The sequence below is a fragment of the Echiichthys vipera genome, assembly GCF_963691815.1.
Source record: "Echiichthys vipera genome assembly, chromosome: 17".
NCBI lineage: Eukaryota > Metazoa > Chordata > Actinopteri > Perciformes > Trachinidae > Echiichthys > Echiichthys vipera.
In genome coordinates, this window is record NC_139842.1 from 23,524,230 (window position 1) to 23,552,204 (window position 27,975).

The 27,975-nt window shown below is 41.4% G+C and overlaps 2 protein-coding genes across 4 annotated transcripts; both read left to right on the forward strand.

Annotated features, from left to right (window-relative positions):
- Nucleotides 1–8,436: 8,436 nt before the first annotated feature.
- Nucleotides 8,437–17,208, forward strand: tom1 (target of myb1 membrane trafficking protein). Of its 3 annotated transcripts, XM_083931744.1 has the most exons (16): nucleotides 8,437–8,603; nucleotides 9,333–9,417; nucleotides 9,541–9,619; nucleotides 9,719–9,868; nucleotides 9,990–10,124; nucleotides 10,225–10,359; nucleotides 10,579–10,695; nucleotides 10,889–11,022; nucleotides 11,141–11,183; nucleotides 11,285–11,417; nucleotides 11,521–11,587; nucleotides 12,669–12,738; nucleotides 14,375–14,440; nucleotides 14,872–14,934; nucleotides 15,752–15,791; nucleotides 16,530–17,208. In XM_083931744.1, the coding sequence occupies exons 1-16, from the start codon at nucleotides 8,552–8,554 to the stop codon at nucleotides 16,622–16,624; spliced, it is 1,464 nt and encodes a 487-aa protein (XP_083787870.1). In that variant the 5' UTR covers nucleotides 8,437–8,551; the 3' UTR covers nucleotides 16,625–17,208. The 3 variants fall into 3 exon arrangements, with proteins under 3 accessions (XP_083787870.1, XP_083787871.1, XP_083787872.1); XM_083931745.1 differs by lacking the exon at nucleotides 14,375–14,440; XM_083931746.1 differs by lacking the exon at nucleotides 10,225–10,359.
- A 768-nt stretch (nucleotides 17,209–17,976) lies between these two features.
- gcat (glycine C-acetyltransferase) lies at nucleotides 17,977–27,569 on the forward strand. Its single transcript, XM_083931821.1, has 9 exons — nucleotides 17,977–18,233; nucleotides 19,552–19,682; nucleotides 19,798–19,899; nucleotides 19,984–20,130; nucleotides 21,501–21,655; nucleotides 21,860–21,942; nucleotides 23,678–23,849; nucleotides 26,099–26,220; nucleotides 27,213–27,569. The coding sequence occupies exons 1-9, from the start codon at nucleotides 18,014–18,016 to the stop codon at nucleotides 27,362–27,364; spliced, it is 1,284 nt and encodes a 427-aa protein (XP_083787947.1). The 5' UTR covers nucleotides 17,977–18,013; the 3' UTR covers nucleotides 27,365–27,569.
- Nucleotides 27,570–27,975: the final 406 nt, after the last annotated feature.

A 27,975-nucleotide genomic window follows, 5' to 3' on the forward strand; every position in this document is an offset into this window, starting at 1 on the left:
CTCTCCCTCTCTCCCTCTCTCTCTCTCTCTCTCCCTCTCTCTCTCTCTCTCTCTCTCTCTCTCCCTCCCTCTCTTGTCTCCTGTCATGGATGATGAAAGGTAATAATGGCTTTTTTCCCCCAACATAATCGAAAATAAACTGGCTAGTCCAGGTTTAAGTAATATGCCTCACACTCACACTGTTAGATATAGATGGGCTCCTTCCTTTGGGATTGACTTTGATAATCCACTTGAATGGACTTTACTATGAGAGGAGCTGGTACAGGGGCCAGTAGGTGTTAGTGACTCTCCGGAATATCGCCGTTAATAGTTGTTACATGACATTGGAACCTACACTCTTGAATAAGTGTCTGTATTAGAAACAACAGTTAGTTTTTAATTTCTCATGTTTATTAGTCATTTTAAGACGTGCCATTGGCTCTAATTTAATGTTCCAGTCAGGACTTAAATACTCAACCATGTCCAGAGAGCATCCTGCCGTCATCCTGTGTTACTGCCATGACAACAGGATGAGATGGTGGTATGTGTGTGTGGTAGTGGTGGTCCAGTGTTATTATTGTTCACTGTGGTGAGGAGAAAGGCAGATGGTTTCAGTTCCAGTTAACTTGGCTCAGCTGCCTGCCTTCACCTTTCATACACACACACACACAAAATAATACACACTTCAGTGTAGCCAATAATGAGTCATACATGCGGTCTTGTGCAGCACCCCCAATAGCAAGACGAATATATTTAAATTGTCTGATAGAACATTTTGTCTGAAGAATACTGAATACTGAAGACATTTTGGACAGGATTTGTTTTTTCCGTTCTCCAATATTCCTTTTTACCTTGTGGGAGAGATAAATTGAAGTTCAGTAATGCACATGGTCTGTTGCTATTGTCCATACCGCTTTTTCCTGAGCCTCTTTTCCTGCAGTAATGTGGATGTTTGGTGATTCCGTCCTCATAGCTGTTGATTAAGGCTGTCACAGGCGGTTGCAGATTAACAGACCTGCCAGGTTCTCCGCTGTATTTCGTTTGCAGGCAGAAAAGACTAATCAAGGGGTTACATACTGTGAATATAGACAAGTTACTGCTAACCCACTCTAATTGGATGCTTTTGAAAAAGCTGCTTGTTCTTGTATGCAGCGTTGGCTGAGACATTTAACAGTCCCTGGAAAGGTGATATCATGCTTGGCCAATTAAAGACTTTGTGCTTTTCTCTCTACTGCTTTGACTCAAACTTCTTCTGACAGTATTTAATGCTCCCAGGCTGAGGGTTGGAGCATACACTACATACTTCACATTTATACTAGGAGCTGCATAGCCCTCCAGTGGCCAGGGGCACCTTAATGCGCCTGCTTAGGCCCTGGGCATCCAGGGGCCTCACGAAAGATGAGCTTAAAAGAAAAGGTTTAAATATATAGGCTATATTTTAAATTTCAATACTACTGTATACTCACTGGAGATCAAAATTAGAGAACAAATTATTAGTACTTGATTTATTCTTAAAATACTGTTATTTGTTAATGTTCATTATTTGATATCAAATCAGCTGTGCCTACACCTCTGCTGTACTAGCATGTTTTTTTAAATAACCAAGGCACAGTCTTTTCCACAGTTCAGTAACAGTAGTGGGTTTCACAGCCATTACTTTGTTGCTATGGATTTTCCAGAGATTCTCTATGAGGATTAGATTTCATATGAATTAAATGTGCCTGGATGTGGCAGCCTTTTATTATTAAGTACTGGGTAAACTGGTGCCTTCCCCTTACCCCCCCCCCCCCCTTTCCTGTTGATCTTGAGCTGCACTATCAAATAAAAGCAGAAATGCCCCAAAAAATTAAGAAGGACAAAGTATGCTAAAGTCTTTTAGTAGCACCGCACTATTAAATGTTACAATGCATACACACATAGTCCAAGACCTCTGTCAGGTATTATTGCAAAACAAAGAACAGAAACATCGAGACACTTGTATCAGCCCCAACAAGCAAGACCACAACTGCGTGCAGCTCAGGAGTCTTTCTCAGTATTTTGAATCCCCTAAAAGCTGGAAGAAAATCCAGGAAAACTACTTACACAAAAGTGACATTCAATACAAATTTGCTGTGATGTTTGTGGGGTTCCAATTTAAAAGATCGATCTTCTTGTATTGCCACAGGTCTATTGGCTGGTAAGCTAGCTTTGTTTTGATTTATTGTCGATATATTGTCATATATTAATAAGCTTCATATTCTGTTTACCTGTACTCAATATAGTATTTTTTTCTGTCCATTGACTGCTGGTTCTGTTGCCATGGCATAAAGTGAAGGAAGGGAATTGGGCCTCTAAAAGTTCAGGTAATTTTAAGGCGCCTCTGCCTCCAGCAGTTCATAGTTTGTGCCGCTGGCAGTTGTCTCGAGGGAAAGTAAATGAGAGATCTTTGCGTGAGTACATGACAACCTCTGAGAGCTTTGAGAGGGACCAAAACCAGAGAGTGATCAAAGGTTGAACTGGAGGAGGAAAGGAGACAGAAATGGCACAGAAGGTGAAAAATAATGAGAAGAAATGCACAGAAAGATATCAAACTTGTTTCACACATCAGAGATTTGATGTCTTAAATATGACTATTCTGCCAGCAGTGTAAAATATGCTTATTGTATCATGGCTATGGACAGTTGGATTCATGTTGAAACCAGACTGTGTAAAAAATGGATGTAGCATACCCGCCGGGATCCGTTCTCTCAACTTGATCCAATCGTACTCGCCTACGGGACTCTCCATATTGACTCCGCCTCATTTCCTCTTAGCAAAAAAGGGCATGTATGTGACGTTGGGGGGAGGAAGATACGTCCATCTGGCTGACGTTTACCTCCAAGGAGAAGTGAGGGCCAGTGGCTAGCTCCTAATTATTCATACACTTTAACTGCAAATAAAATAAAAACTAGCCTGGTAAAAAATAATTCACCTCTCCAGTGTTGTCATGGAGATATAAGCTAAACAAACAGAATAGAATGTTTTTTTTGTACCCGGCCTTGAACAGGTTTAATCATGCTGTGAAAACGGCCTGTTTAACATGGGAGTCAATGAGAAACTACTCTATTGTGCAAACTACCCTAGTGGACATTCGGAGAAGTGCAGTTTTTGGCACTTCCTGATTGGATCAGGAAGTCGCTGTGGTGGGGACAAAACCCTCATAGCCTACAACTGTCATTACCTGGATATTCTGGATAATTAGAAAGCTTCTCTGCAATACTTGTTTTTATGGTGCGATTTGCCGGAGGGGATAGGTTCAAACAGGTGTTCAACCTTTAAGCAACAATACTATGGTAATACTGTGATAATATCTTTTGAAATAAAACAATCAATGTATGTTAATGAACAAAACATTCAGAAAGGTAGTATTTACTGCTAAGCTATTTATTTGAATGCAGCAGTGGTTCATACTGTTTGACAACTGAATGAGTTAACATCAATACTAATATGACTTATTAATACCTTTAAATAAAAGAAAGACATAAAAGAAAAGTAGTTATCAATCCGATTGAGTGGTTACGACATGTGGAGTTCCTCAGGGGTCAGTCCTTGGACCCCTTTTGTTCAACTTATATATGCTGCCTTTGGGTCAAATTCTGCAGAATTCTATTGTCAACTACCGTAGTTATGCAGATGACACACAGGTATATCTAGCACTGTCTCCAGATGACTGCAGTCCAATAGAGTCATTATGTCACTGTTTAGAGTAAGTCAAAAATTGGATGAACCAAAATTTCCTTCAGTTAAATCGAGAAAAAAACTGAGATTATTGTTTTTGGCAATAAAAAGAAGAGGGTTGCTCTCAGTAAACACCTTGAGTCACTGTCTTTTGAAACTAAAGACCAAGTGTGAAACCTCTGCGTGCTGATAGACTCAGATCTGACCTTCAACAGCCATATCAAATTAGTCACCAAATCAGCCTTTTATCAACTTCAGAACATCTCCAGAATTAAGGGTTTTATGTCCCAAACTGATCAGGAGAAGCTGATTCATGCTTTCATCTCCAATAGACTCAACTACTGTAACCTTACACTGGCTCCCAGTCAGCTACAGAATAGATTTTAAAGTTCTGCTACTGGTTTACAAATCATTGAATGGTTCTGGTCCCGAATACACGAATGGCATGTTAGAAGAGTATAAACCCAGTAGAGCTCTGAGATCTACAGACTCAGGTCAGAAAGTGGAGCACAGAGTTCAAAATATACATGGTGAAGCAGCATGTAGCTGTGATGCTGCACACAAATGGAACAAACTATCAGCAGATCTGAAATCAGCCCCAACTGTGAGCTTTTAAATCCAGGTTTAAAAAAATTCTCTTTTCATGTGCTTATAGCTGAGCTTTTTTTAATAACTTTAAACTTTATCTATTTTCTTTTGTTTTCTTTTTTTTAATTCTTCTTTGCTCCTGCTTTTAACTGTGTTTTTTGTTTTTATAAGATGTTTTGTCTTTATGTAAAGCACATTGAGTTGCCTTGGTATGAAATCCATCCATCCATCTTCAACCGCTTGTCATGGGGGGCTGGAGCTGATCCCAGCTGACATCGGGCGAGAGGCCGGGTCCACCCTGCAGGACACCAGTCTATCACAGGGCACATAGAGACGAACCGAGACAGACAACCATTTACACACACAGACAATTTAGAGTCATCAATGAACCTAACACCTGCATGTCTTTGGACTGTGGGAGAAACCTGGAGAACCTGGAGAGAACCCACGCAGACACGGGAGAACGTGCAAACTCACACAGAAGGAACCCAGCCGGGATTGGAACCGGAAACACTTTTGCTGTGAAGCGACAGTGCTAACCACCAGATCACTGTGCCGCCCCACCTTGGTATGGAATGCGTTATATAAATAAAGATACCTCACCTTTATACAGGAGCCTAGTAACCACTGAGCAAGCAGCATTTACCCCCCCACACTCAAGAAATCCTCACTCCGAAAAGATTTAATTGCAGTAACATCAGATAAACGTTTTCACACAGCGCAATGACCACCAATGTCAAACAATGAACTCTATCTGATGTTAAATAAGGCCTTGAGGAAAACTTTACACTTTTGTATTTGAAGGAAAGGATGCCATCTGTGATTAGAATCTGCCTGAATTTTTATCTGCACTGTGATCCCCCACATATGGTTCTTTTTTAATGGGCAGGATCATCTCTGCCGCTGTAAACAGAGCAGTGGGATGTGCAACAGCTGTGAAAGTAAAAAACTTTCATCTCTGTGAGGCCCTGTGTCTGAGTCACACGCTCACATCATGGACATGATCAAACACAGCAAAATGTGCCTCCCCAATGTCTCTGAGGTAAACAGTCGTTCCTTTCTTGGAAATCAGCAAACAGTCTTTGCATTTGTCATAAATAACGACAGTGACATGGACATAAATATGCAAAGGTCTTTAAGTTCAACTAGAATATACATCAGGCTGATAACCAGCAGGAGTCCTCATTAACACCCTGTTGTCCCCACTATCTGTACAATGTGGAAGGTTTTTCAGGGCTGTAATCGTTACATCTGTGTCTCCTGGTTTAAGGGCGCACTAACACTGTCCATCCGTACCGTGCCCCGGGCTTTATTGTACTTGTCCCCCACTCCCTCTCCCCCCCGGGCCAGGCCCGTGTGTATTCACACTACCTGGGCCTCGGTGAATGCTTCTTGCTGCCTATACGTCATCACGCCGTAACACGTCACACGCATTGATGACGTCATGGCGATGCGTGCCTTTGTTTTCAAATCTTTCCACAGACCTCTGAGTTTTTGTGCGTCTTGTCGACTGTTTTTGAATATTTTCATCCGACCAAATCTGCAGTACACACTCCACCTCCGCATGAACCTTTCACCGCCATTGTTTGAAATGTCCGCGCATGGTCCCTCCTTCTTTTTTCTATGTCCCAACAGGCGCACAGGAAATGACCTCAGAACCGCCGTAGACCTCGTGCTCGTACACGTGCGCACGCTCGTGCTCGTACATGTGCAAACGTGCTTTAAAAGCCCACCTCTCTCAAACGGGCCGTGGACGGCAACCTTGCACTCACACTGGTCAAACAAACTAGACTTTAGCCATGAAACGTGCTTGGGCACGGTACGAATGGACATTGTGAATGCGCCCTAAGTTATGTTTCTTTGATTTTAGTGATTTTCTGTTTTGTCTTGAAAATACTCACCTCTTGTCTCATTTCAGATTTTAAATCGGTCCCAATCAAGTAGAAATAGTGCACTATAGTAATATTTGAAATCTTTTTTGCCAGTTGGAATGTCAAGAGTTTCATGTTATTCCAATGTGTGTGCTCACACGCAAAAACTGCCCCTGCATAAGTCGGTGCTCCACTTGGTAACCCAGTCAAAAAAGTCTGGACAGGCCCCTGCTTTTTGGTAACCAGACCCTGCTTCTTGTGTATTGGATCCATCGATTAAACATCAATTAATGTGCAACCTAAAGTCATGATAATTAAGGTTTTAAAACTAGATTTTGACAGGGAAATAACTCACTTTACGATTCTTTTCGTGTCAGTTTCTATTACTTTAATGCTGCATCAAACCTTCGATAAAAAACACAAACCATCGGACATAAAATAAGCTGAGAGCTGTCCTGGACTTGGAGTCCTGAGGACCCATGACAGCCGTCGACTTTACCCCCATGGTTCAGGAGCTTTGACGGAAGGTCAACAGAAAGCATGAGGCCGTGTACCTGACACTGTGAAATGTGAAATCAAACAGTGCACCCGTGTGGCAGAGAACCACACAACACAAGCGTGGAGCTTTTAATGTCTAGTGAAAAATAATGATGGTAAACCAGAAAATACACTCAAGTTTTCAACCACATAACATGATCTCCATCAACACATGGATTTTGCTCAGTTGTCATGAAACTATCAAACCTTCCATTAATATAAGCACTTAAAGGATTTAAAGGAAGATGTTAAATATAAGTTGTACTTTTGTAAACAGCAAGGTCAGGAATGACAACAACTTTTAAGTCAACATCGATGAGAATCATGGGAATATTTAACAAAGACCCGAGCTCCAAAACAAGAAGCAAGTAAGTGGACTGACAATGTGCAATGCTGTTTGCGTTGTGACTTTATCAAGTTAGTATACGTTTTTAATCATTGACTCATATTCTCCTATGACTTTGTTTTTATTTGATCATTCCTGTACTTTAATTTAATCTATTCATAAAGTACTTTTACTACTGGTCATTGTCTGTTTTGTTTTTTTATGTTCTTTATGGATTAAGCTGACTTGGCTACTTTTCTACATCCTGAGTTTTAATAAGGAAGAATTAAGCAGTTGCAGTTAGCATTTTTACTTTTACAAAGAAACTTTTGAATATTGCTTTATGTTAGAATCAGAATCAGAAATACTTTAATAATCCCAGGGGGAAACTGATTTAGGCTAAATATTTGAGTGTGTTGTTTAATGTGGTCCTCTTAACTTTGAGTACTATGGCAAGTATTTCATAAAAACAATGTATTATTATTATAATAATACATACAATATGGTGACTGTGGGTACCCATACTGTATGTATGTATTATTATTACTAATAAATAAAAATAATAACAATAATAATAAGAGTAGAGCCGCTGCTCCTTAGCGTTGAAAGGAGCCAGTTGAGGTGGTTCAGGATCATCTAGTAAGGATGCCCCCTGGGCGCCTCCCTAGGGAGGTGTTCCAGGCACGTCCAGCTGGGAGGAGGCCTCGGGGAAGACCCAGGACCAGGTGGAGAGATTAGATCTCCACACTGGCCTGGGAACGCCTCAGGATCCCCCAGTTAGAGCTGGTTAATGTGGCCCGGGAAAGGGAAGTTTGGGGTCCCCTGCTAAAGCTGCTGCCCCCCGCGACCTGACCCCGGATAAGCGGATGAAGATGAGATGAGATGAGATGGGACTGTGGGTCCCCATACTGTATGTATGTATGTATTATTATTATTATTAAATAAAAATAATAACAATAATAATAATGCATACAGTATGGGACTGTGGGTCCCCATACTGTATGTATGTATGTATTATTATTATTATTATTATTGTTATTATTAAATAAAAAATAATAACTAATAATAATAATGCATACAGTATGGGGACTGTGGGTCCCCAAACAATGAGGATTTCAGTCTCATAAAACTGACAAATTAATGAAAGCAGATTTTCTGTCTCCAATAGTTTTGTACTTCAAAAAAATCTACAAAACTACTAATGCATCTTAAATATGGCATACGGTATATGTCACTCTTCATAGTAACGGATGTACACCGAGCAGTAATAGTATTCTTGTCTCAGAATAGCTTATTAAGACAAAAACAGTTTCCTAAGGTCACTTTCCTTCTTGGCTGAAATTACAGAGCCTGTGCGCATGCGCGTGCAGTTGTAGGCTGCTGTCACTTTAAAGCGTGACGCAGTCCGCTCGCGCCCCACTCGGCTGTGTGAGCAGCAGCAGCAGCAGAGGCAGCAGCAGCAGCACCACCACCACCAGGAGGGAGCGGGGCTTGTCGCTGTGTACGGCTCGGTCCGGGGACGTCGGTGCTTCGCTGGGCCCTCACCGCCCTCAACATGGAGTTCTTACTGGGGAACCCGTTCAGCACGCCGGTCGGACAGCGGATAGGTGAGCTGTTTTAAAAACCGCCACAAAATCGTTGCATTGTAACAACAAAATGCTTCAGTCCGTCACCTTCACTGGAGTCATTGCGCCGCCAACTCTCGCCTCTCTGTCGAGCTGCTTCAACCGTTTAAAAAATATATAAATGGTTTTAATATACGAACGAATACGTTTATAATGCGAATGCGTCAAAATACTGAAGCTAAGGTGGTTTTATTAAGACTGACAGAGGAGCAACCGGTTATAGTTTGATTGACGCGTCCGCTAAACAATGATTTGGAAGAGGCGGGGTTTAGTCGCTGTGAAGCTCGCAGTGATTGGTTCTTATTGTGTGTGTTTATCCGCCAATGAGCTGGGCGGGACGAGAAGTGGGCCATATCCTCCTGACCCAAATAGATGCACGTTCAACTGTAGCTTAATGACTGCTCATGTGTTCAGGGACTGATGGAAATACAGTTGGTTATTCAGAGAAATAAATTGAATCCTAGTAGATACCGTTCCCTACTCATTCTACAAGCTGTGGATGTTTACTAAATGAGATCTGGCCTTATTCCATATCTGTATAGCCCATAAATCAGAAAACACTGTGATTACTGTGTTTTAAGAAACGTGTACCAAGTATGACAAAGCTAGGTACGGTATACGATATGTTCCTGAGTAAACTGTAATCACTACACGATTCATTTTAGTTTGTACTTTATATTATAACAGTGTTTATTAACCTATTTTCCACAGAGAGTGCGACCGGCTCCAGCCTGCCGTCAGAAGACTGGGCCCTCAACATGGAGATCTGTGACATGATCAACAGCTCAGAGGAAGGGTGTGTGTGTGCATGCGTGCATGTGTGTGTGTGTGTGTGTGCGTGTGTGTTATCTGTCAGCATCAGAAACAGATTACTCTGGAGTTTACATGCCTCTGACTATTGAAATTCCTCTGATTACAGACCGAAAGATGCAGTCAGAGCCTTGAAGAAAAGGATTGTGGGGAACAAGAACTTCAAGGAGGTTATGCTGGCGCTCACTGTGAGTGTTGTTCCCTCCGCCCGATGTTCTTGTCACTTGCTTTGAGTGTAGTTGTTTTAACTGTTTCTGCTGATTCACTGTGTCCACTTCTCATGTTAGGTCCTGGAGACGTGTGTGAAGAACTGCGGCTACAGGTTTCACATCCTGGTCACGACTAGAGATTTTGTAGAGGGAGTTCTGGTCCGGTCGATTATCCCGAGAAACAACCCTCCATTAATCCTGCATGACAGAGTGCTCAGCATCGTACAGGTTAAAAAGAATGCCACATTACATGTTTGGTAGCACTGTGGCAGCCAGGAAAAAAGAATAAGGTTTTGTAATAATCAGTCTTGGTGTGGTCACATTGCTGTTGTGGTTTTCTCTTGTTAAGGCGTGGGCTGATGCATTCCGTAGCTCACCTGACCTGACGGGTGTGGTGTCCGTGTACGAGGACCTGCGAAGGAAGGGACTCGAGTTCCCCATGACAGAGCTGGACGGTTACTCACCCGTCCAAGCCCCTCAAAAGGTACAAGCACGGCTGCTGCAGTCACTGCTGATGTTCGGGTGCTACCTATCATCTTTGGTCATTTTTCTTTCGGGTCACTTCTGTGCCTTTCGCTTACCAGACTGTGCCTGGGAACGGGCCTGCTGTCGCTACTCTGCCTACGTTGCTCCTCTCTTCCAAACCTCCGCTCATCCCACCCCAGACTTCTGAGCTAAAACTGGCTCTAGAGGGAAACAATGCCTTCACTCCCAGCCAGGTGATTGCCTTGCTGCACTAGAGACTGATATTTTATTAATTGAATTGCAGTTTTCCTATAATACACTGGTCTTTTTCCACGTTGGCTGGAATGCTGTTCCACAACTCCTTTTATATCCATCTTCATTTTGGACTTATGAACTTAAGGAATCAATATTTGTCTTTGCAAGGAAATACTATAGCTATGTTTATTCAGGAAATACGATCGATTTTTTTCCAGATAAAAAAGCTCAAGACGGAGCTGGGAGTGGTGCGAAGCAACCTGACCATGATGTCAGACATGATGAGTCAGCTGGATCCTGTCACGGTAAAACATGCAGACATGGAGCTGCTGGAGGTAAAAACAAACACACAACAGAAACTGGTTTTCTTAACGTAAACTTTTTTTTTATGCAAGAAACTCATTTCCTTCCAAATCATGTTGAGTAACCGTGTGTTACCCTTAACTGATCTCCTACTTTATATATTTTGTGTTACACCGGACCCCTCAAACCCCCGCCCACACATTCTTTGTCTGGTTGTGTCATTAGCAGTTATACACAGTGTGTAAGGAAATGCAAGAAAGGATTGTGAAGATCGTCCCCAGACTCAGTGAGGAAAAGCTGATTGAAGAGTTGCTGGCAGCTAATGATGAGATGAACACGGCCTTTACTCGCTACCACAGGTTAATTATTTAATCATTATCAATATACTATCGTATTTATGTAGTAAACAAGCTGATTGTAATGATTAAAGAATACATTTTATCATTCAATGTTATAAATGTGTTCTGGTGTTTACAGGTTTGAAAGACGAATACCAAATGGTCAAAGCACAACAGAGAAGGTAATGAACATGGCAGTCATATTTGAATTGGTTGTTCTAACTAAACAGCTCAATAATTTCATGAAATGGTTGATTCATGGACTATCATTTTGTCCCCTCAGAGTCACACGTATGTCAACCTAACAGACTTCGATATGACACCTGAGAGCCAATCAGGGCTTGCGTCAGTTACCAATGACAGCTCACTCAGTCTCTCAAAAGCTGACAGCTTGTCCAGTCAGATGGCAAGACTCAGTAAGTACCCCAGCCTTCATACGTACCTACAGTACATACTTCACATGTTCAGTGTATCCATGCCTGTACACGATGCACTGAGTTGTTGCTGTTCTTTTTGCAGGTACAAGTGAATCAGATGACACATTATCAAAGAACTTGAATGTCTCAACTCAACATAAAAACATAAGGTGCTTGCGATTGTATTGTTCTGAACAGTTTAACTGTTGTTGTACAGTGTGATGGAGAGGGTGCTGATCGTCGTCTATGATGGCTAACAGTTTGTTCAGCGAAAGACTTGAACATGTACACAGTAAACACAATATTGTATTTTTGGTAACTAAAACAATGATTCCCACTGAGAGAAGGTTACGTGAAAAGTGTAGCCTACAAGCAAGCAGGCAGAAAAGTCTAACAAGTTAACCAAAAATAATGAACAAACTTGAAATACTAGGCTAAAGCTAAAAGTAACAGCGTAAGACAGTTTAACTTGTTAGCTGGAAGTAGTGAATAAATAGTTGAAGTAGTTAGGTAAAAGTAATGAATACATATCGTATAGTTAGCTAAAATTAATAAATATGTATTGAATAGTTGGCTAAAAGGTAATGGATACAAAGCCTATTTGAATAGTAGGTAATGAATACACAGTGGACATAGCTAGCCAAAAGTAATGAATCGCCTACATAGTTGAATAGTTAGCTCAAAGTAATGGATAAATGGCTGTCAAGCTTCTGACACTCCCTCTGGTATGTTAGCCGAATGCTTGACTAACCCAAACTCAGCACTGACAGTTAATCTGAAAATTTGAAACAATTTCCCCCCGGGATTATTAAAGTATTTCTGATTCTGATTTTGAATGAACACATTATTGTAACAATATGTACTTTTATTCATGTTAAATAACACAAACACAATTTGTTCATAATGGAAAATTGTGTTGTCTATGTAGGATGAGAGTTCATCTTCGGGGGTATATCAAATAAAATGAAAAAGGTTTTGGAACTGCTGAACTAAAGGAGAGGTTGTGTGCACAACAAAGCAAATTCTGCTTCTTTTTATACCTCACAATGTTTCAGTTACAACCTTACAAAGCAGTGAATTAGCTCAAATTCTCAGGAATGGCATTTGCAAAGATGTTGACCTTTGTTTTAGAGAATAATTCTGACTAATTTACTGTAATTCATTTTAAAGATATGTGCCAGTATTTCACCGTGTTTACTGAAATGATTGGCTTACATGGCAGTTAACCAATGTACTGATCCTCTTTTTCAGCGGGCAGAGTGAAGTTGCAGTGGACGGCCTGGCTCAGGCTCTGGACAGTAGACTACACAACGCTGTGACGGTAAGCAAAGATGCCATGTTATTCAGGATTTTCACAGTCTAACAGGTTTTGTCACAAGATGTATCGTCTGACATGATTGAATCTTTCTTGTGTGGGATGTGGCCTCAGTCAGTCAGCCAGTGTAGAAATTGCTAATTTGACTTAAGAAACTTAAGTAGCTTCTGCAATGAAAACCCAATACTATGTATCATCCTGTGGTTCTCACATTTGACACAAACATCAAGTCAAACTCTGAGGTTTTATGGGCAACAAGTAGTAAGTAATAAGGAAGGTAAGGTAAAGGAACAAGCTCCCTGTATATTCATGGTATTGTACCCAATTTGAGCTGTATCATTTGTAGGAGGGAGGAGAGTTTTGGGTTGAAGTACTATTGTCAGTGAGTTTTAATCAAGAAATAGCACAGAATAACCTGGGGCCTCATTAATAAAGGTGGCATACGCACAGAAGAGGGCGCACGCTACTTTCTAAGCACACTTTGGGATTTATAAAAAGCAAACTTGATGGGAAAATGTGCAGTCCTCCACGCACACTCTGACCCAGGTGTATGCAAAGAAACGGGAGAAATGAGAAACGGCGACACAGACGGCAGAAGGTTGAAACACAAGAAAGTGTGACACTGAGACCTTTGTGTAAAATAAATCAAAATATTTCCTTTTGTTTAATCATATGAAGAATTCACAAAAGCCAGTCTCACATTAATACTTACATTAATGTTTGATCGGTTCTCTCTGCAGTGGAGAAAAACATTAAGATGTAGGATCGTATATTCAAATAAGTATATCTTTGGAAAAACCCTCATTACTCATAAATATTTGATGTAATTATTAAACAATACTTGCATATTATGCAGTTTATTTTCATAAATAATACGGCAAACAGGACAAATAATGTTTCTACACTGATGCTGTTGTCGATGCCTCCGTCTGGCAGATAAGAGCCCAGTTTTAATGTGGTTATCATCACAGTGGTTAATACAGTCTTCATTAGTATGGATTTAGTTTGCTTTATTTTTGTTTTCAATGCGTTTGTTTTTTAAATTAGATCAGTTTAATCCCCACACCTGGAGCTTTTAGATCAATCAAATCAAATGGGTAGATATAAAAAGCAATGACAATGCCATCACAATGCCTAATGACCCACACTCGTTGATTTACTGACAAAAGAGGAAGAGCGGCTTATGACCCGGCTCCGACTGCTGTGCACTGTTCTCATGGTTCATTTGAATCTCTGCGAACAGGGAAATAAAAGAGGGAAACTTTTTTTTTGTTTTCCTCTCTGCCTTTGACATGATGTCCGTATGAATGAATATTAATTTGTGGTGTTTCGTTAACTATTTAAAGGCATGTATGGGTGTGACATGAAGCCACAAAAGCTGCGGCACATTTAGAGTTGATAGGGATTTATAAAGGGAAACCGGCGTAGGACGTGAGTTCACGCTGTTTCATAAATCCCAATATTTGTATGCGCACACACGTCCTATGTTTTGTCCGTACGCCTCCTTTGAAGTGAATCCCACACACAGTTTTATAAATGAGGCCCCTGGTCTTTAAAAGGCTCCTCGGTTGGGTAAATGTGTATGTTGCTTTGTCTCAGTAACTGTTCTCCTCCTAAATGAACTCTCTGTCTGTGCGTGAAGGATGACAGCCCAGCCTCCACCCGCAGCTCCTCTCCAAAGTTAGATTGGATGATTAAAAGGGGAATGGTGGGTCCAGAATGTGTCCTGGTTTTACGCTGATTCACCTTTCCACACCCTTTTGTCTTTTGGTTCTGTCATGAGGCTGCCATTTACATTCGGTGTGGTCCTGATTGCTTTTGTTTGGATCACTTTTTGGGTTTTGTGGTTCATGTATTAAGATAAAACACAATGGTTTGCATGTCTTTATATGTGGTGAAGACAATAAGATGTGTTTGGAGTTTGTGCCTACGCCCACTATAGAGCATGATCACGTTTGGGTTGCACTGTCCTCATATGCTACATCACTGTCATGCCCTTCATGCCTTCTTTCCCAACGTGTGGTTGTTCCTTTTATAGTTGTTTTTTGGTTTGTTTGTTTGGTAGTTTTGTTCCATCTTCATTAAGCTTAACCAACGGCTCACATTTTTCTGCTCTGACCGTTCTGCTTTCTTTCCTAGATTCCTATCAACCAGTCCACTGTCATGGATGATATTGAGAAGTGGCTAGAGTTGGATGATGAGGTAAATGGCTAGATTCCTGCATTTACTCAAAATAAATAGCTGAATATAATAACTGTCAATTTCTCTGCACATTTGAACCTTGATTCTCTAAAGGACGGGTCCGGATCTTTCAACACTTAATTCACTGTTGAGTTTCACAAACCTCAGTTCTCCTGGAGCTCTGCCCTTCAGTGCACACTCACACCAAAGCAGGTTTCAACAATTGAACCCAAAACCTGAAATAAATGTCTCTGTACGGCCTTCATCAGAAGCCTTCATCATATATTCTGATAATCCATAGTCTCTCCATATGATTTATGTGTTTTACAGCCCAGTTGACAGAAAAAAATAATGGCAAGAAATGTTTAAATTTTAGTTTTTTCTAATATATGTTTAGTCTGTATAATATTTGTTTGTATATCTGGAGTCTTTCAACAAAAATAATTCGCCCCTGGCATTATTAAAGTACTTCTGATTCTGATTGAGATGAAACATATTTGGCACCCTCTAGTGTCTGTATGAGACGTACAGGACTTTCAACTGACTCCATCCATCCACGTCAATATTACACATTCAGAGCAAGTGCTCCAGAGGTCAGGTGAGGTGGTATAACAAGCCTCAAGCTCCCTTAGGATCGATGGTTGGGTCACACACACCAGACTTTCACCCAGGAGACAGCGATTCGTGTCCCATCCCATGTAATAGTGAAACTTAACATGACAGACGTACTGAGATTTAAGACATTTAATGCTGGCAACTGGGTTGGTATTTTACTGCGACTACACAAGTTGAGAAAATATATTTAAAGCAAAATATCTATTTTCCGTTTGTGACACAGTATGATGACTTTGAAGATTCAGACGGTGTGACTAGTGAAGGTAAGGGGCTTCACACTTGACTTAATTTTTAAACTGAGACACTTGTATCATGTAAACCAACAGTCTCTGAGGAGTTATTGTATGAAGCCCACTGTATATTTGCTGTGTAGTCTGTTTATTGGCAGTCTCCACCACACAATGCTCACTTTGGCTGTGTAAATGGAAAATCATTTTGACTTGCTATAATTGGAGCTATGGCCTTTAAATGTAAGGTTCCCCTTTTGTGCTATTTTTTTCTATAAATAAATACATTAAACTCTAATTTCTACTCATCACTCTCATATCTGCTGCTAAATATTTGTGCCTTTGACCTGGAGGTGGCACTAGAGGCTTAACTGGGCATGTGGTGGTGCCACGAACTACCTCTCCTCAGACATATTCAGCACAAAAACCAAACACAGCTATGCAATTTTGAAGTATCTTTAGAAAAGACTGCTGCCATATTTTGTTTATGTAACTAACTGATAGAGGGTTACTACTACAACATCTGTTAACTACTGTAGATCAGTGATTCCTACCCTTGCACTAATGCAGCTGCCAGCGCACTGCAGTCACAAAAGTCTAATCTGGTGTTTCTCTCATTTATTCATGTTGACACCAACATCCTTTTACACTAATATCCCACTTTTAAATGTTTTTTTTCTTTCCTACTTCTTTTTCCCATTATCCCCTTCAGTAAATGTACTTTAGATAATTGACGAAGTATGATCTCATCTAATTCTGCTTCTCTCTCTGTAGAGTTTGACAAGTTTTTGGCAGGAAGAGCCAAAGCAGCTGAGCGCCTGCCATCGGTGAGAGCTTCCTCCCAGGAGACCAACCACTACGAGTCTTAAGCTACACTTCAGACTTGCCCGACTAACAGCACTCACAAAGCTCCTGCGCCACCAGTTGAGCAGCGGAGATTTCTTTTAGATGAATGGTTGAACGGCACATTCAAAATGGGGAATCCCAACCCATATCTGAGGAAGAACACCATAGCTGTGTGTACTGCTCTTTCCCGTGGAGCAAACCTGTTTTTAACTGACAAAAATAATGTTATTTGATGAAGGGCAGCAGATTTTTATTGACATTGTTATGAGGATTTGTCCATGTGTGGAATGCAAACATTTGCACATTTTATATGGTTACATTCCTGCTGTTGAAAGAAAGAAAGAAGGCTGTTGTTACAGAACATGTTTGCAGCATAGATTATGTGTTATATTGCTGTACTATATATATTGTCAAATATGATAATGGGTTACGGAAAACTCCGCTGTCGAAGTAGCAAACACTGTTAACTTGTATGTAAGAGAAGCTTGGCGATTACATAATGAAACGGTTTGGTGCTTTACATCATTATTGATGTAGGCTGTTTAAAAAAAGATGTTTTTTACATCCAACATTCCCCTATGAAGATGTTTTACCTGATGTTTAACAGGAAATGGTGACAGACTGCTGTCATATATTAAAACTGAAACTATTAACCAAAGTCTGGCTGTTCTCATTCTAACCTCAAAGTGCAGTGCATTAAGGTTACTTACTGTATAATCCAATTCACGTCTCTGCCGATATGAAACAACTGCAAATTTTTGAATTCCTGCCTGTTAATTAGACTTCTGGCTTTGGTCCTGAACATGTCAACCTCTGACTGCATACTACTGAAAACATGTTGCTGTGCAGGCTTCTCTACTTCATTTACAACCCAGAGATTCATACTGTTTTGTACATATTTACTTTCCTGTATGGTAAGGCACTGGAGTACAAGCATCGTTGTTAATTTAATAATAAATGACCCATATGTGGAGCACAATTCCATATTAGAGTAGCATTTCAGCTTTCAGATCTGAATTACAAACAAAAAATAACATTGCCTAAGGGACAAAGAGGGTAACGTGTGTGTGTGTTCCAAACAAGATATGTGTTATTGTAGTTCCAACACAATGTACCTGTTTTACAAATCTTCACAGGTGTTTTGATCAGATAAAAACAGTGAAAGAAGCCCATGATTGTACATGGTAGCAGTTTACATTGGCAACATCTTGCTGCTTTATCTAAACCAGTAAGTAAATACTCTCTGAAATCTGATTGGACAACACACGCCACCTCGCAAGTGTCCTGGCCTCTGATTGGTCCACCACACATACGCCTACCTGTTACGTGACGCAGCCACGCCTCTCCTCCGGTCTTTACGTCCTGCTGTCCTGCACGCCTGACACCTCCGACACACACACGCTTTCGACAACATGTCTCTCGGAAAAGTTGCCCGGAGTTTGGTAACACCTGTCCGGGGCGCCCTGCGGCCCTCGGCCTCGGCTCCGACCCGGAGCTACGCCGCCGCCGCTGAAGCACGAGCGGTGCTGGAGAATGAGCTCGACGGTATCCGAGCCGCGGGGACGTGGAAAGCGGAGAGGATCATCACGTCAAAGCAGGGACCTCAAATCAACGTGGACGGCAGCCGCAGCAGTGAGTGGTAGCAGTTTACACTAAAGTAGACTACAGTCAGGGTCTTCATATGAATACGGCATATGAATGGTCCTTAAACGCATCATTGGGTGCACATTCTAGATCAAAACAAGGTTGCTAGGCACTGTTTTTCTGTTGACACTGCCACCGTGTTGACTTTTGTGGTGAACTTGACTCAAACACATAACTAGAGGACACAGCTAGCTTGATAATATCTGGTTTCACACCACTTTTTATCACAAAATTATCCTACAGTAATGGGCAGTCATAAAGAAAAGGAATACAAACAGAGAGAAAGTACAATAACAAAGTAAACTGAAAAATCTAAATTCTGTTTACATATCCGAAAAGGAGTGGGAAGTAGTATAGACTTATTTTTTTCCACCCCTTTTTAATAACTATTACTGAAATATCAGTTAACATTGAAAAGTGACTACTGCAGCAGCTGGTCTCTGTTCTAGTTTTGATGTTTACACCGCTCACTTCTTTGGATGAACCTTTGCCAAAACATGGATGAATGGCTGTTTTATGAATGGCCTCTCATGGTTGAAACTTACTGTTCCATTCATCTGGATGGCATTGTGCCTTCTGACACGCTTTGTTCTGATGTGTTGGCTTTATCATGGGTGCAGATCCCGGGGGGACAGGGGGGACATGTCTCCCCAATTTCTGAAAAACATGAATTGCCCCCCCCCCCCCCCCCCCCCCCATAAAAATACCCTAAATTATTCAAAATTGAACAAATTTCAGACTTCACATTTTTCTTCACATCTAAAAAGAAATGATTGAAATGGTGGAAAAAATAAAGTTCCACCTCTGCTCCACTTTAACACAAACGAATGGTAGTTTCTTACACAGACGCTGAAGATCAGCAGGCTTTAAAAAAAGGGCTTCATATTTTCATATTCAAGCATATCAGTTAATCATGCATTAAATAGTCCCATACACTGGGAGACAAGGAAGAGAGTGAGTAGATGTTACATGTCTGAGACCCTTAAAATGATGATTTACTAATATTACTAATATAGAAACAGTGAAGTAAGCAGTGATCAATGTTGGCTGTTTAGGACAAATGAACAAGAAAGGTGATGAAACAATGATGATTCCATGTGCAGTACTTTTTGAATGATAAATGGGCTTTATTTCCAATTTATTAATACAAAAAAACTCAAAAGGTATTTGGATTATATTGGCAACTGTTTACCTTAGATTTCCTATTTTCTCTCTCTCTCTCTCTCTCTCTCTCTCTCTCTCTCTCTCTCTCTCTCTCTCTCTCTCTCTCTCTCTCTCTCTCTCTCTCTCTCTCTCTCTCTCTCAGGCATATTGAATTTCTGCGCTAACAACTACCTTGGGCTGTCCAGTCATCCGGAGGTGGTGCAGGCAGGGATTGATGCTCTGAAAACGTATGGTGCTGGATTGAGCTCTGTCAGATTCATCTGTGGCACACAGGTATGACGGTTAATTCACTGCTCAGTCGGCACATCGACACACAGATACCAAATGAAATGTAGCTGTGTTACAGCTCAATCTCATGGAGGTTAATGAGATCACTGTTTGTGCACAGGATCTGCACAAAAATCTGGAGCAGAAGCTTGCAGAGTTCCATGAGAGGGAGGACTGCATCCTCTATGCTAGCTGTTTTGATGCAAACGCTGGACTGTTTGAGGTATGTCTTGCTTTACACTCACCTGTCTCCATCTCCTGTCTGTCCTGCCATGTTCAGTAAGTATCTTATTCCTCTTGCACACAGGTTATGTTGGGCCCAGATGATGCGGTGCTGTCTGATGAGCTTAACCATGCCTCCATAATCGATGGGATCCGACTGTGTCGAGCAAAGAGGTTGCGCTACAAACACATGGACCTCGGTGATCTGGAGACCAAGCTCAAAGAGTCTCAGGTGTGTGTGGATCTCCATCTGTGCTGTAGAGTGAGAAGGAGAGCAGCTTTTTACATGGAAACAAACATTTCTGAACATCTAATGAATACATTAGATGTTCAGAGTAAATATCCTAGACCCTTTTACAAGATTCTCCTTTTAAATGAAGTCAGTTTGAAACGTTAGAAAGTCACGCAGAGACTCTGCTACGGACAGTTTCAGGTGGAGAAATAGATGGTCCTCACCCAGGAATGAGAAGCTACTTAAAGTGTAATTCTGTTGTGAAATCATCCCAGGGGTTCTTTTTTCACCAAAAACATTTAGCACATAAGCCATCGAGACATTTTTTTTTGTTTATAAACTATTGACGGAGATATTCCAAGTAGTCACTAACAGTCAGACGTGGCTAACAGCAATTAGCTCGGGGCAGTAAGGTGAAGGAATTCAAAGGTCTTTTTTAACCACTAATACTGCTCAAAATAACAGCAAACCTCTGCAGCAGCATGAGAAGAGTCCCTACACAGAAAACAAAGCACCAATGGGCTCCTTCCTTTGGGATTGACTTTGGTAATCCACTTGAATGGACTTTACTATGAGAGGAGCTGGTACAGGGGCCAGTAGGTATGTCTTTAAAACACTCTTTTAATAAACTCTGGGTTCACTAACTACGTTGTTGGTGCTTTGTTTTCTGTGTAAGGACTCTTCTCATTCTGCTGCAGAGGTTTGGTATTTTCAGCAGTATTAGTGGTTAAAAAAGACGTTTGAATGCCTTCACCATACTGCCCCGAGCTAATCACTGCTAGCCACGTCCGACTGTTAGTGACTCTCTGGGATATCTCTGTTAATAGTTGTTAGACAGAAAAAAAATTGTCTCGATGGCTTATTTGATGAATGTATTTGCTGAAAAAGACCATGGAATGATTTTGCGCCAGAAATTGTATTGAGGTAAAGGCTAAACCAGCCCACGTTAAAGCAAAACTGTCTGTGTGGCTAGTGTCTCTATCACTGTGAGCAAAGAAAATACGTTTCGTTTTGTGAGTTTGTTCCCTTTTCCAGTATCGTTTGAAGCAATAAAGGGCGGACCGGATTTACTGTAGCTTGAAGTTTCCCAATTCTTCTTCAGAATGCAGATTTGCTGTGTGTGCACTTTAAGCGTAACTGTTAAGACATGTCGACTATGACAAATGCTTCCCCTAACTGTCCTCATCTGAGTCACATACAGTATTTGCTGGACAGAAGAGTTCACACAGGTCAGCCTCAGCATGTCCATTTGAGTGTCACGGTGCATTAAATGCATATTGCTGAGGTGACAGGGTCAGATCAGGGTCACAGTATTGATTAGAACAGAATGCGCTCTGCTGATCATCAGGACTCTGTTTTGTCCCCCTCAGTCGTCTCGTATGCGCCTGGTAGTGACAGATGGCGTCTTCTCTATGGACGGAGACGTGGCTCCCTTAACAGGAATCTGTGACCTGGCAGAACAGTATGGAGCCATGGTGTTTATAGATGAATGCCACGCCACAGGATTCCTGGGGCCCCGGGGCAGGTGGGTAAATCTGTGATAGATGCAAAAGATGCATTTTAAAAGTCTGTGTTTTATTATATTTAATTATTATCTGTATGCTGTGCTCTTTGTAGACATTTGTGATTTCAACGTATTGCAAAGACATGATATTTTGTTTGTCAAGCTCTATGTCTGACTATTATTATGAGGGGATGAACTAACGCTACGACTCCCTGTGATTTTCAGAGGAACAGACGAGCTCCTGGGAGTGATGGACAGAGTTCACATCGTAAACTCCACCCTGGGAAAGGCACTGGGAGGAGCAGCTGGTATGTCTTCATCTGAGCCGGGACTGTGAAGTTCTGATACTGTAATGCTGCTCTTCACACACACATCGCTTATAAACTGCACTGATGTTTGTCAGTTTTTGGGCCACTCGGAGGACCAAGAAGACGAGATGAAAACACACCACATGGCATATAATCCTCTCATAAAGTTGTTATGGGGAACGTGTAATAAGACAGCTGATTCGTTGTGATAAAGTGTTGAAGAGTGGAGGACTCTTTTTTTAGGTATAGACTTGTTTGTTTTCCCTTGGAAAGTAGGATCAGAAGACTGATGCCACTCATATGGATTACAGCCAGCAGCAGTGTTGGGAGAGTTCATTTTCTACATGAAGTAATTCAAAGTTCAGTTCACACATTTTAAAATGAGCTAGTTCATAGTTATTTTTTTTCAATATGTTGCTACAAGCTATTATTTTTCAAAAGTATTGCCACAGTAGAGAACACATTATAGAACCACAGACAGCAATTAGTTGTCAGTTTCAACACTAAAACTATGCGTCAGATTTCATCTTCATATCCAGTTTTGAATCCTTATCCAACCAGGGTTTACATTAGAATTTAGGAGACAGTATTTCCACAATTTTACTTTAACACTCTCCTGCTGTCCATTCAGTCCACACACCTGCAGTATATTCTCAAAGCCAGGAGGAAAAATTATTATTATAATTATAATTATATAGAGAATAACAGGACAGTTATCCTTAAGGTGCAAATGTTTTTCAACTTGAATAATTTTCTATTTCAGTACATACTAAAAAAGAAAACTGGAATCCTGGTTCAACAAACCAGTCACATGAATAGTAGAACCAGGAACCAGGCTGAGGAAGGAAATTAATGTTGAACTTGAAATGTAGTTTATGAAAGCTGGGCTTTCCACTTTACTCAACAGCTGCAGGTCTCTGTCAGTAAACTGCAACACCAGGTCGTCCAGCTGTAGCTGGGAGATGACAGCAGAGCTGCTACTGTACACCGTTAATGAGATTTGGGTCGAGCATCTGTCTTGACTGTCTTTTGATCTTATATTCGCTCGCACATACCTTAAATGCTCCAGGTGCTTGAGTTCAATGTGCTGTTTCAGGTTTGCTGTTGATGTGACTGAAGTGCTGTTTTTTGTTTTGATGGCACATGGGGCAGTGCAACACTGGTGGCTGGTGTTGCCAGATTGGATTCATGAACTATCGTTCATTGAACGTGTTCAGGCACAACACTGGCCAGCAGACTGTTAGCTTAGTTTAGCATGAAGACTGGACACAGTCCAGTGGTAATGGATCCGCCTACAGTTATGTTTCTTTTTTAATTCAGCACACTGGAGAGTAAAAACAACGCCTTCAGGTTTCACAGGCACATGCACATGGCTATTTCTTGACTGGGAGCAGTTGCCAGGCAACCTGCAAAGACTCCTGGAAGTTACTGTTTCCATCCAAGAAACAGTGTGACACAACCTTGTGTAATATCAAATAGAGCCATGCCAGCTCTTTCCCCATGTCTCTAGTCTTTATGCTGTGCTAACAGGCTTATTATTATTATTTTTAATATGTAACTACATATTTACAATACAGATATGCAAGTGGTATCCATCGTCTCATCTTACTCTCCACCAGAAAGCAAACAAGTGAATGTCCCAAAATGCTGAACAATTCCTTCACAAAGAGCTATTATGGTACTAAAACACTATATTTAACTGCTAAGCCTCTGTCTTCTGCATGTTTTCCTTCAGGGGGCTACACAGTTGGCCCGAAGCCTCTCATTGACCTGCTGAGGCAGCGCTCACGGCCGTACCTCTTCTCCAACTCCCTCCCCCCTCCTGTGGTTGGCTGTGCTACCAAGGCTGTGGAGCTGCTGCTCGCCTCCAGTGAGATTTCACAGAGCATGACAGCCAAAACCATGAGGTGCGTTCTAATCTGGGGGGGTGTGGTTCTCTGCCTTTATGGGATTGTGTAAGTGAATCTTTCTCACTTACTAGCTCCTCAGGGTGAAAACATATGATGGGCTTTAAAGGTTCAGTGTGTAGGGTTTAGTGGCATCTAGTGGTGAGGTTGCAGATTACAACTGCCGGAATCTTCCCCTACCACCAACCATGAAGAGAGGCTCTCTCTAGACGCAGGGGTGTCAAACTGATCCAGTAAAGGGCCGTGTGGCTGCAGGTTTTCATTCCAACCAAGCAAGAACATGGAATGAAAACCTGCAGCCACACGGCCCTTTACTGGATCAGTTTGACACCCTTGCTCTGTCTAGAGCTATGTTTGGTTTGTCCATTTTGGGCTACTGTAGAAACATGGTCAGTGCAACATGACAGACTTCTTGGAAGAGTACCTGTTCCATAAGTAGATAGGGCTCATAATGAGGTAACAGAAACACAACATTATATTACTAGGTGATTACACACGAAAGAAAACATACTTATTAATATCATATTCCATTTCTGCTAATAGAAGATTCCCCTACATCACTGGGCCTTTTAAAGCAGACCTAGCTTTTCTGAGATTCAGTGCATTTGTTCACACATTTAAACCTCTGAAATGAAAAAATAGTTGTGGTCAAGTCCAGGCGCGTCCTTAGAACTGGGCATTCAGGACTATAGTCCCGGATCTCTGTGCTGTCAAATAAAAAAATGATGATGACAATAGCCCAGTACAGTAGACTTTTATGTTGCATTACCAGCAGCCACAGATGCAACATTGTAGCATTGAAAACCGCAAAATTCTGATGTGTCCACACCTTAATACAGTCTATGGTCCACAGACTTAATCAAACTTAAAGCAGACTGACTTGCCGGTGTTGCGGTTTGACAAGTGACCTTGTTTACTAGTGTCTCAGCAGCCACTACAGCGACTGATGTTGAAAACAGGATTATGTTATTAAGAGTGATAGTCATAGACTGCATAAAAAGGACATACTCTGAGATATGTTTTACTACACCAGGGTGAAAGGTACGTGGCTGGTGGCGCACCGGGTCACTCGTCAAATCCAAACACCGGTCAGTGATGTCCTCTAGTTTGCACAGTTTCAGGAAAACTGCAGTGGATTCAACCCAGTCCACTTGACATCGGGTCGGTGCATGACAGTGTTTCTGAGGCTGTGGGCTGTTCTCATGTTTTATTCTGCTGATGGTGTCTGTGCTGACCTTTCTTAGCAGAAACATTAACCTGCTCAGTAGACCTGCCCCGACAGGAGTCACACGTGACTGTCCTTTCCTTCTCAAACTACGTCACAATTGCATGTTCATCAGCCCAGTTTCAAAAATCCCTCATTAAACCTTTTATCCTCATTATTAGAAAAGACCAATGTTGAAAACACACAGGGAACATTGGCACTTCAACAGTTCAACAGAGAGACAACTCTTCTGTATAGAAATGATCTGGTCCAGTCTCCCAATTAAACTTTGCATGCACATCAAATCAATATTTTGAGCTAATTCACCTCATGATTCTGAGACTTCAGAACCTCTCGTATTTAGAAGCAGTTTGTGTAGAAATCTTACAGCTGTTTTTCAGTGTTTCAGAACTGGAAGTATGCCCTTACAGACCAGCTTTACTTGTTTTTTTAGTATATGAATGCAAATCATATTTGAAATAAAACAGCAAACACCCAGGAGGAGGAACAGTGGAAACGTCTTGCTCTTGAACAGTAAGCAAACAAGCTCCTGTTGGCACGGCAGCAGGGTTATTCTGCATATGTAGGGGAATAAATGGGTTTCCCATCGTAACCCTGTTCAGTAACACCCACATGCTGCCTTCAGGCCATATTATGCAACTGCGAGCTACACTCTAAACAAAGCATACATACTAGATCTTTTTCTGTCAGAGTTGAACTGACTTCATGCTGACTAAAGTGACTGTATGCCTTGTGTTGAAGGACTTTGTGGTTCTTCCTGGGCAGTCGTGAAAACACACATGCAAACATGAGAAGACAGCTCTCCAAAAACATAAAAAAACAGCCACACTTGGCAAGCTTTGTTTAGCTTTGATTTTGGCTCCATCGGGCCTCATCAGCACTGTCAGATGTCACTGGTAACAAACCCATTAGAAAGATTTAGCTGTTCCAAAACGTTCACTATTTAATTTTGCTCTCATACCAAAAACCAACTATGATGCGACTGGTGTCCTTCTGTAATATGTTTTCTCTGCTGCCTGTTTAGGTTCAGGAACAAGATGACACAGGCTGGCTTCACCATCGCAGGCTCAGCTCACCCCATCTGTCCTGTGATGCTGGGGGACGCACGGCTGGCCTCCCTGATGGCCGATGATATGCTGAAGCTGGGTGAGACAGCAGTGGGAGCTGATCCACTGGGCTGTGTTTACACCCAGCTCTTTGATTCTGCTGTACTTTGATACATTGTGTTTTAGCTAAATGTAATGGATATACACTTGACACTGTTAGCTAAAGGCAATGGATGAATGGGTAAACATTAAAGGAATATCCATAATCAGTGTTACCTGCAGCAGATGCCGTGCATCATGCCCCCAGTTTAGAGACAGGAGGACAGGCACGGAAGCTAAGCAACATACTGCTGGAAGGGGGCAGCATCTAAATGTACTTTAGATTTATCTAGACATCAGACAACCCTGTTTAAGTTTACACAAGGGGAACTGAAGCTGTGATATACATTTATGACCTCTTCAAAGCCACCAGACTCTATTGATACAGTAATTTTACCTCACAGAACACAGAGTTGGTGGACTAACGCTGCCTTGATCAGTTAGTTAGTTTGTGTTATTGTGTTACTTTGGTGTATTTAAGGGTGAGGAACTAACAAACTAACTAACCAATCGAGGTGGCGGTAGACCAGCAACTCCTGTATTTTATGGGGTCAATGCAGTCTGGTGGCTTTGTAGAGAGCATAGCTAACGGCTTCAGTGTCCCCTGTGTAAACTGAAACGGGGCTGTCTGACAGCAAGACAGCGCTGTGAAAATATTCTAAATATAGCTTACACTTAAACAGAATTTTTTTTAAGGTGTCTAAATACATTGAGCTGCTGTGCCCGTCCACAGAAGTATATTGCTTAGCTTTCCAGCCTGTCCTCCTCCCTGTCACCCCAAACTACGGGTGTTCTGACCGCCATCTACTGTAGGTAATCCAGATATGGATAATGAAGTACCTCATACAACACCACCTCAAAAAATCCAAACCATCCCTTCAAATTAATGAAAAGGCACAAGTTCAGCGTGGAACTTTGACTGAGAACAGTTGGTGCGAATGACCACCACAGAGTATGTTTCAGTCTCTGTTAACACGTCTCTCTCGTCCACAGGAGTGTATGTGATTGGATTCTCCTTCCCAGTCGTACCAAAGGGCAAAGCCAGAATCCGCGTTCAGATATCAGCCGCCCACACGGACGAAGACATCGACCAATGTGTTGACGCTTTCATCCAGACGGGCAGAAAGCACGGAGTCGTCTCCTGAACACGACATGTGAGCAGGAATGAGATCCAGCAACCAGTATCAGTTACTGAACTACAGTGAATCGCTTGCTCTTGCACACTTTGCTGCCTGTTACTAAAGACCTCAGAATAATGTTGATGGAAACATATGTTACATTTGCAGGTCAACGGAGATAAATGTGTATTTTTGTTTGCTTAGCTTAATAAAGCACTTTTGCTTACCTGTTTGTATTTTAAGAAAAAGGACTGTTTCTTTCATATTTCTCACAAATGCTTGTATCTCTTGACAATAGATGGGTTTATTATTTAGGTTAGTCATCCGTCTGTTAAACAGGTTGATGATTGTGCGGATAAAAACACATTTGGAATGCAACTAGTCATATAACCATACATTATCAGCATTTATTTGAATTAACATTCAACTCATCCTTCAAAAGCAGCCAAAGAACTGGGGCTCTTTGTTTGTGATGACTATAGAGAGAAAGGTTTTAGGAGAGAAGGGAAATATGCTTTCTTTGGTCATTTCTGAAATTTGACAGTTTGGGTTTTGTCTCATGTCTCTCAACACATGAGAGCAGCTTTGCCTTTTTCCCCAAGAGATGCAACAGCAGATTAGCACATTCTGAAAATGGA